At 35.1% G+C, this 10,032-nt stretch overlaps 1 protein-coding gene across 1 annotated transcript in view; it reads right to left on the bottom strand.

Annotated features, from left to right (window-relative positions):
- Positions 1–954: 954 nt before the first annotated feature.
- Positions 955–10,032, bottom strand: part of LOC111624972 (choline O-acetyltransferase-like) — a 10,788-nt gene continuing 1,710 nt past the window's right edge. Inside the window, 14 exon segments of the mRNA XM_023367979.1 lie at positions 955–994; positions 1,065–1,282; positions 1,354–1,491; positions 1,572–1,631; positions 1,707–1,845; positions 1,927–2,049; positions 2,773–2,889; positions 2,956–3,056; positions 3,514–3,716; positions 3,791–3,965; positions 5,598–5,766; positions 5,838–5,891; positions 5,962–6,080; positions 6,152–6,340. Of these exon segments, the coding sequence (XP_023223747.1) occupies positions 955–994; positions 1,065–1,282; positions 1,354–1,491; positions 1,572–1,631; positions 1,707–1,845; positions 1,927–2,049; positions 2,773–2,889; positions 2,956–3,056; positions 3,514–3,716; positions 3,791–3,965; positions 5,598–5,766; positions 5,838–5,891; positions 5,962–6,080; positions 6,152–6,340 (1,845 nt within the window).

Below are 10,032 nucleotides of genomic sequence, written 5' to 3'. Positions count from 1 at the left end.
GAAAGTATATATATAATTATAATAAAGTTACAATAAATTAAGTTAACATATAATTATATATACTTAATATATAATTATATATACAGTACCTAATTTATGTATAATTTATATATAATACTGTACAGACGATAGTAATCTCTCCGTAGCGTGGCGCTACGGACGGCGGGAAAGTAGTTCGGCTGCCCGATGACGTTTTACGTAATTATAAGAGTTTTTACGGGTTTTTACGGATACCGTCGCAATTTTTTCGCAGTTATATAGAAATCGTAATTATAGGGACCGTAATTATAGGGGGTCTACTGTATTTACTTTCGGCCAGTGCTCCGCTGCTCGATGATGCGCAAACATAATACATAGATATTACACGAACTAACAAGTAGAGACTTGTAAAACATAGGTAATAATATGCGGCACGAAACCTCAAAATTTCTCTCTTAGGTGAGTCTTCAAAATGCAACTTTTTGTATAATAAATGGTAGAAAGAAAACCTGACACGAAATGCGAGATTTAACGAAATTTTTCTCGTATGAAATAAACGGCGGGGATCGCGGGTGAATTCAACGAAAATTGCCAAACCGCGCTTAATATAAATTGTCCAAACTTCTTCGTTCGAGTATCTATACTCAACCCTTTAATATTGGAGAAAAGCGGTAATATAAAAAAATATATATTAATTTTTCTTATGTCAAACGTCTCTGTATTGTATCAAATTTAGTGAACTGTCGTCAATTTTCTTTTATTACCTCACTACGAAAATTACAAATCTAACTAATTAACAACCTAATTCAAACACTGTATATTCTGTAAACTACGGTCAGATAAATAAAACGAACAACGAAATTTTCGTGAAATTTATTAAATCTATTTTTAATCATTATTAAATAATTTTAAAGCAGAAACTCTGCACCGAAACCAAATACGAAACATCCGAATTTAAAACTTTTCTTCATTTAATTACTTTGCTTCCGCTTTAACTGCAGCCTTTGTCGGTGAGCTAAAACAACACCACGTGAATAATTCAATTCTCTAAAACACGAAGGAATTGATAAACAATAAAGAAAAACCTGGTGGAAACTGCAGTCTCCCCACTCTCACAAAGCTCCTTCAATTTCATCAAACTGTCTCGCAGATTCCGTGCAAACCTCTCCGAGTCCGTGGTAGAGACGTCTTTAAACGAAGAAATGCAAAAGAAGATACGATTCTCCTGTGGATTGTACGAACATCCGTATCCGTCGGGCACCACGGGACCGTATCCAACTACGATGTCGTAGGTCGTGGGAAGCTAAAATAAGTCAATCAATTAATTTTCCCCCACTGGCTAACACTTAAACAATACACAAAAAAATGCCCGACCTGACTGGTCGATAAGCGGAAATTCAGGAACTCTTTGTAATAATCTGTTTGATAAAGTGCCGGCTCTTGTAAGCCGTGCAGAGCAGCCATTTCCTTTAAGCACAAAAGATGGTTATCCGGTCCTTCTCCGTTGATTGTCTGAGCGATAACACATATTATCACAATTACAAAATTGATAAGTAATTCTGTTGATTCATTTATGGCTCTTTACTACTTATGTAGAGAAGGATTTCGGTTTGTTTTTTAACGGCTTTTCGGAATTTATATCATTTTTCGGTCTGAAGATAGCAAAAGAAACAATTTGAATCCTGGTTTAATGACAATTAAATTAAAGAAATTTGCATTCGACTGACCTGACTCACGGAAGAATGTAACATAGATCTTGAGAAATCCAACGCCTGTTGGCTGGAAGCGCGGATGTTGTCGATGCGACCGAATCTGAATTTCCTCAAAGCTCCACTTTCGTAAGTGGCCGTCATTACGATGTGCGTTCTGATGAGAAAACAACAGCATTGTTGATTTAATTACACTCAAACAGGCATTAAAGGAAAGAGAATCGTCGTTTAAACGAACCTGTAGTATGTCAACTGCAAACACAACTGAACGAACACATCCGGACTGATTTTTTGTTTCTTCGGAAAACCTTTGCCGTATTTGTCAAATATAAAAACATTGAGTTCCAGCGTGTCGATTAATCTGAAAATAATGTTTACAGACAATATTTATACCTCCTTCAAACAATAATGGTCTTTAAGTATTAAACGAAACCAGGGCCAAATCCTGACCAAAATTTTTGGGTACGTTGCAGGTTATAATAAGAACAATAGGCCTATCTCTAGCACTAAACAATAGGCAAAAATGTTATTTGGTGTGAATAAATAAGTACGGGCTATTATAAAATGCATTATATTTACACATTAAATAAATTATAATGAAAAAGTATTAAAAATTTATGAGAATAATTCAAATTTTGTGGTTCCTTTACGCTGTCATTCCAGGACTTAAGCCCTATTAATATCTATGTAGATCCGTTTGTACGCTATGCTGACAGGGTACTGGAAGCTTTGTTTTAAAATGTGCGTGACTAATTGAGACGAAATTGCCACGACTTTTGTTTCTAATTACAATGAAATTTCTGTCGAGAAATAATAATAGATTCCGCAACATTTCTCGATTGATAGAATCAAAAGAATCTACTAAATGGTGAATCAATATCTAATTATGGCAATTGCCCGTAAATCAAAGTCTTTTCGAACACGAACACCATATACATAGAGATTTTACGAGGTTATACATGTCATAACTTCTAAGCAGTTATAATACTAAACATCAGCAAAGAACGAACTGACGTTTTTTTCTTGTTTTCTTCGCGTCAATAAAAGTTATTATTCGCGGATCGTCAAAATTGCGGTATCTTACGCGTCTGTGACGGCCGATGCATTTTTGATCTCTTCTTCGACAGTTTCGTCGAGGTCCCAGATGAGTCTTCTGACTGTCAGTAGATCGTCGGACGATCTGTTCGGCTGATCTCTTTTCCTGCAAAAATTATAAACACTTTACTTCCATTCCTAATATTTAATTTAACAGATAAAGCAATCTTACACGAAATCCAGAAATTTTTCGCAGAATCTTAAAACTGTAAGCCCTTCTGACACCGAATGTTCGATCACAATTCCGTTCACGCCATTTTTGGTCACGATAAACTACAGAGAGGCGAGAGTAAACAATCGGGCATCGATTTATGTACCATGTTATAGGCAAATTAAAGGAATGTAGTTAATTTATTATGGTTTTTTTAAAATTAAATCGACATTCAGATTTACGTAAAATCAAAATGACAATCAGGTGAAATTAATATAAAAGAAAGTAATCGTTCTTTTGTATTCGTATAGAAACTGCTCGATACACTTCGGTTAGAATATAAAAAAAATTTAACGATACGAAACACAAAACGTTCAAAATATAAATCGCATTGTGAGATTACTTCCGTGTATTTACGTACTACAGTTTATTTTTGAATGAATCTACAGGTAGATATATTTATTCATATCAAATTATATTGAACACGAAAGTAGTCTTTCGAAAGTATTTTAAAATGAAAGATTACGATTGAAAATTATCGACCTATTGAGTTAGTTGTTTGCAATGAATAAATTTTACCTGAATAAATTTATCGAACCATCTGTTACCGGTGGAATGTTCGCTTTTATTGCCGTGAAGGATGTGGTGGGCCATCTCTTCCAAACTCCCGTCCGAAAAGCTCTTCGATGTCGTTTGTTTCCTCGCCCCTTCGTTCGATTCGTCCATGCACACCACAAACAGACAATTTTCAATTATCCGAATGGATTCTTTATTATTTTCGTCTGCGTAATCGTAAATTTAATTTAACGGTCGAAGACTTTTAATATGTAACAAATTTTTGGCTTTCCTCTCTCACTTTCGATCATTCGTTCTCTTATCCTCGCCCATTGTTTTCGATTGAGAGCCGTGAGAATACCCACTGGCGGATAGTGTGGCTCCAACTTACTGAGAGTATCGATTTTCTTAAGCTTTTCTACCAGCGCTTTTTCACTTGGAAGAGCTATTCTACCGGGTATCATCAACACAAATAACTGTTAAATAATTAAAAGTAGAATTGTGAATCTAATAAACGCTTGTAATCAGAATTAATTAAGTAGGAAATGCAAATGAAATAGAGAAAGTACTTTCTTAACATTGGAACGGTTCTGTTATAATATAAATTAGGCAAATCATTATGTCTTCGAGAATATACATTTTGTAATTACTAGAAATAAGCTTAGAACGGCACGTATTTCTTACAATAGATGTATTCACTACACGATGTATCTTATTAAAATTGTTTATATGCAGCGTGAATCAAATGTCTTACACAAACTTTAAAGTTAAGTCAGTAAAACAACCACAAAGTAATTTTACCTAAGAACACAAGCCTTGACCACCACCATAATTGTTCAAAGTATAGAAAGAATCAGAAAGCAATACCTCGTGTTTATTAGAACACCTGAGTGTTTGCCGCTATACTAGATATGTCACCAAGTATAAAAGGCTTCGTTCTTTGTATTTTTGTTTTACCTTTAAACGGTGTCCAAGACCTTGTCAATTACGCTGTATATACCTCGCATTTAAAATTGTTCTACAGTTGAAAATATTTCTTTATAATGTTTTTGTACAATCGTTACAAATTAGTAGCAAATTACGAAGGTTACAATAACTCTCCAGAAAAGTGTAATCTGATAGGTAAATAATATTTTTAACATTCCTACGTGAATATTTTAAGACAAACTGAATTGTATAAATTTACTTTAAATAAATAACAATCAAAACACATTGAAGAACCAAAGATTTGACTAACAAAGAACGTTCTGAAAATATTGCTGAATCTGCCTCTACGAGTGCAAAACACAAAGATAGCAGTCCGTCCCACAGGATACACTTCAATGAGATTGTTTTCTTTGCAGAACAGACAAGGAATTTATACAAAATGACACATTTCCTATCGCGAAAGATTATAACAATTTAATTTCTGAAATCTTAAACGAGTATTTTTATGTTCCACTACATGAAAAATATAGTCAGAGTCCGAAATAATCTGAATGAGTCTTATCCAACCGATTTCTTTTATTTAAATTTTACTAAGTGTTGTATTAAAGCATGGTATCACTTCGAAATCATGTTTTCTGTCATCTTCCAAGAAAGTTCATTCAAAATTTGTCAGTTTTCGTCAATTTACGAAAGTGTGAACTATTAGAACTTTCGTCGTTTAATCACACTATATCCCATTAGCAGTGGTTGTCTTAAAATGTGGAGGGGTTGCATTGAATTAATATGATAGGCAATGTTTCCAAATGGAATAGTTTCCGGGATAACGGCACTATTTACGTATTACAAACACGAATAAAATCTGAAAAAGTTCCAGCATCCAACTTCTTTCGACTCGCACGCAACTACTAATAATGTCTAGCTCTCGTACAAATTTCAAGAATTACTGTATATGAAGTAGGTGTCGTGTAATATAGAGAATTAGTCTTTCGTAATTAAATCATATCTATAGATATCGTCAATGTTTTTATATAGAAATAATAAATGTAACAAACGATAGCAGTATATGAAAATGGAAAAAGATATAATATAATGTATGCCGTAAGGAAACGACAAGCTCGAGATATCGGAAAGTTATAAAGAAGATAAATGAAATTGTTTTCTTTCTTTATCAAAAGTCTTACCTGATTGTTGCAGATCACAATGATATGTCTGCTGCCGCCTTCACTAAAAACGTGCTGGTCTTTAGTCGCGCCTGGTCTTCTGTAAGCCGTGAAAAAGTGATGATACGTAGCCATGGAAAGCGCATTCCCTTTCCTTTGTCCCCCAGAAAATTCTTGCTTTAATTCTCCGCTGCAACGAATGAGTCAGCTTAATCACAGTTTCCTTCTTGGAAATCTTGTTTGTAATTAATGCCTGTTTACATGTCAACTCTTTGCTTGAACATAAGCGAAAAGATGATAAATTTCGCAATAAATCTGAGAAATAATCCACAGTCATCAATAGGACAAATTGCTTATAAATAATTATTTTACGAGAAACCATTACCGAAATCTGTCGTCATCCGTTTTGAATTCTCGCTTCGGCAGCAGGAAAAATGGATTAGAGTTGATGGGCAGTGGCAAAGGATTTTTTAAATACATATCGTTCAGCCACAACTCGGTTACCTGCAAAAGATGTATATTTGTATATTGTTATTTGTAGTGAGACGGCTTGTCGAGAAAGAAGAAACACTCACGTAATTTTCGTGGCTTTTTGCATATTCCTTCAGGAACCTCTGCAGGTTTTGCATTTCGCCCGACGTTTGATATTCTTCGACCAATGTACGAGCATCCTCGTATTTGTCACCGGAAACAATTGCTTTGATTCCTTCCAAGAATCTGTTTAGGGTGACGGAGAGCTCGGGAACCGACGGCTTTGGCAATTCCTACATGGAAAAGTGATTTATGAAATGTAAATGCGTTATTATTGTTTTATGCATCTCATCAGTTACGATAGAAAATATATCAACTTTATCTTAATTGTCAATTTAGACTCACAGTTTCTTTTATTTCCGCCATTTTCGCATTGTTTCTCTAGAAAGAATTCGAATTGCAACTTGTTAATTTGCTGAAGACTTGTTAAAGTTAAAACAATGCGAATCGGTCGTTGCACAATAATGCATTAATAATACATCTTGTATTTTTGACTGTATGTTAATAGTTTTTATTTACCGTTCATATATTCATATATAGGCCTATATATTAATAGACATTTTGTGTATTGCTTCGTTTCAACTTGCAGAGTAGGTTTTCCGCGTAGGCAAGGTTACATCCTATTTTGTTGTATAACCCCGTATAGAATCTGAACGGGTTGAAAACCTCACCAATTTATCAGATGTGGTGAAAGAGATATCTCAGTTGTCATCCCTTACCGCTCCACAGCTTTGTTTCGGGCACGTGGAACCCACAATGAACGTTTGACAGGAATTAATGTGAAAATAAAATTGTCAGAAGGATATAAATTTTAATTTAAATAAATAAATACGCATTCTTGTTTTATTTCATTACAGCAGGGTGTCGCCTTAAAACTACCTGATAAAATTTACTTGTCACCGAATGATATAAGATTTACTATATTTTCTGTGAACATAACATTGTAATAAATTAAATCGCTAGCTTAAATCATTCCATTTTTTTTCTCGACTTCAATATTTTCTCATTCATCCGAAAGCAAAAAAAAGCGAAAATTAAGTAGACAAAATATAGTATGATTACAATTAAACTGACCCTATTGAGGCACGAAAATTAAAAATTTCGTGCCTCAATAAGCACGAAAACCAATCTTCAATTATTGTGCCAAACTTTTCACGAACTTTAATACAATGCAGTGGCGTACCGTGGGTGTCAGCCGCCCAAGGCGGAGGAAAATTTCCCCCCCCCTTATTTAGGTATTTCAATTTAAAAGACCAAAATTCAGAATTCAGTTTTGTCACAGAACAGGCAATGAAAAATTCAGTGGTAGTGCAGCGACCTGTTTAAATTACTTCTATTGGATTTAGTGATGTTTATGAACGCGAATGAATCGTACAAGCAAAAAAAAAAGGTTCTCAGATAAAAATGTTACTAGTTCACCCAGCGAGCTGGTTCCCGGACTGTCGGGACGAGAGCACTATCGTAGGCGCAATGCAAGTATACATTAGGTTGTTTCAGAATTTTACAAGATATTATTATTATTTATTGTGAAATCTCGCCCCCCTGAAAAGTGCTGCCCGGGGCGGAGCGCCCCTACCGCCCCCTACCGTACGCCACCGATACAATGTAGGCAAACTATTTAAAAAAACTGCATTGAAAGCCTGAAAATCATTCCGCGTGCCTTTGTTATCGTTAATAAAGCTCTTACAGAAGAAAGAGTTTTGCCGATGTAAGTGTTTTTTCAAAAATGCACGGAATATTTACGATTAAAACCGAAAACCGTCAAGTTTTGACTTCGATTATTTCCATAGATGGCACCATTAAATGTTGCCGGAATAGGTAAATAACTCGTTACTAGTTTTTTTCTATAAGATACAATTATCATTACAGTAGAGCGTCGATTATCCTAATCAATTGGAGACTGGGGTTGTTTGGAAGATTGATGTTCGGATAACCGATTATGTACGAAAAAATATATTAATGTATCCCATCTTGACATTTTTCTCCGTTGCGTGTCGCTTCGCGTTGAATTTTCGTCGATGTTAAGCCTAACGTTTTCTAACTATTGTATCGTTAAAAATTATTTTTTTATTTTATACGAACAAAATAAAAATATTGAAAAATATAAAAATAATAAAAAATTATACCTCAGAAGTTAACTTAGTATCAAAAACGTAAAATATTTGAGTAGCCCAAGACATAACCAAAGATTGCAGCGCCACAGCTCTGGCGTAAATTTAAATTTGCTGACTGGAATTATTTCGGATGACTGACTTTCGGATAATCGATGCTCTACTGTACTTATCAATGGGCACTCGCGTACAATGGATGGAGATTCATCGAAAGCGAGCGGTTTTATAATTCACAGGAGAAGAAATAAATAAACAAACAGGTTCGAATGAGAGGTACAGTATAGTGGGTGATCGGTTAAATTAACGAACATAATCCTTTCCAAGACTGTTCTCTTTTTACGAATTGTTCGTTAACCGATTATTAATTTACCATAGGCTTGTAAGGGAATTTGATTTATTCGTTCTGGAGAACCATATATATATATATATATATTTGGGTCTCCAGAACGAATTAATCAAATTCCCATACAAGCCTATGATAAATTAATATAAATAAAAATACATACATACACTGACTTGCATTTTTATTAGTCGTGTTTTTTTGTTTGTGGGGGTTAATAATCTGTATAATGTCGATTGCTTTTCTCTCTTCTTCAGGATTTTCAGAATTAATAGCATTGTAATTGTAGAGATCCCCAAGCCTATTAACCTCAACCCGGTTTGTATGCCATTCTAAGGCCGTTGATCCGACATCTCCCACTTCTTCAAAAGATCTTTAATTAATAGCAGATATCGGAATTAATCCTCTTTTTCAGAATAAAACATATCTCGCCGAGTTTCTTGTTCTTCTGTCGTCAGATCCGTTTCAGGTTCCATTACGAGCTCTTCGATGTTTTTTTATTTCTCAGATGTGATTTTTGTTACTCCCTTAGCTGCTTGAGTTTTTTACTGTAGACCCGTTCGAGCCATAATTCCCAGCAACATCAGACATCTTCTGCCCATACTCTATCTTTGCTATTATACTCTCACCTTTCGAAAATAAAAACCGACGCAAAACTTAACGAGTGCCCGCCCGACAGTCTCGCGAATACTATAAAAGAATTGTTTGTCAGAAAAATAAATGGCTGGAATTACAAGGGAGTATTTCAAAGTTCGAAGAATACTATCTGATCAGTATATATCGGGTTGAGCGCCGACGTTGACGTCTCCAGCGCTCCAAAAAGTTATCTGAAGACAAAGGAAAACCAATCGGTATTAGCTATTTTCGTCGCTTCTTTTTATGTTTCTTAAGTGAAGCGTTCGTTGTCCGATCAAAAAATCTTTCGCGAAAGTGTTCGTTATCCGATTTGTTCGTTAACCGATCACCCACTGTATCTCGGTCACACACGTGTCTGGCATGAAATTTCCCCCTTCGCCCGCCGTAACTTTACTTCCACTTTTAAAATAAACATCATGTTAAGTGCCTATCTGACTAGAAAATACAGAAAGACATATTCAATAAATGTTTGAAAAATTTGAAAAATGTTTGTTCAAAAGTTAAAATTCCAAAGACTTTATGGAAATATCGCATCAAAATTCCATTTTACTTAAAGTAAAATAAGTATCTCATTTAAATAACTGTGACCGAAGGGTCGGCACCTCTTTGGTGCCCTGTCAGGATGACACCACCGCGTCTCGACGGACACGGAAGCCGCGTTATTTAGGTCACGCGAGCGGTCGCGTAACGGAGCGATCAGAGTCGAGATAGAAGGAGAGACAACGCACCGGAAGTGATTTACTCAGACGCTTTTTTAACGTAACAACTGTTTAATGGTTAACGATAGGATATACATTAGGGCTGCTATTAGATACATTGCTCGCTTTAGTATATAATA

The sequence above is a fragment of the Centruroides sculpturatus genome, unplaced genomic scaffold (assembly GCF_000671375.1).
Source record: "Centruroides sculpturatus isolate CEXI.00-Female unplaced genomic scaffold, Cexi_2.0 scaffold77, whole genome shotgun sequence".
Lineage (NCBI taxonomy): Eukaryota > Metazoa > Arthropoda > Arachnida > Scorpiones > Buthidae > Centruroides > Centruroides sculpturatus.
This window is presented reverse-complemented; position numbering and strand designations above follow the sequence as displayed.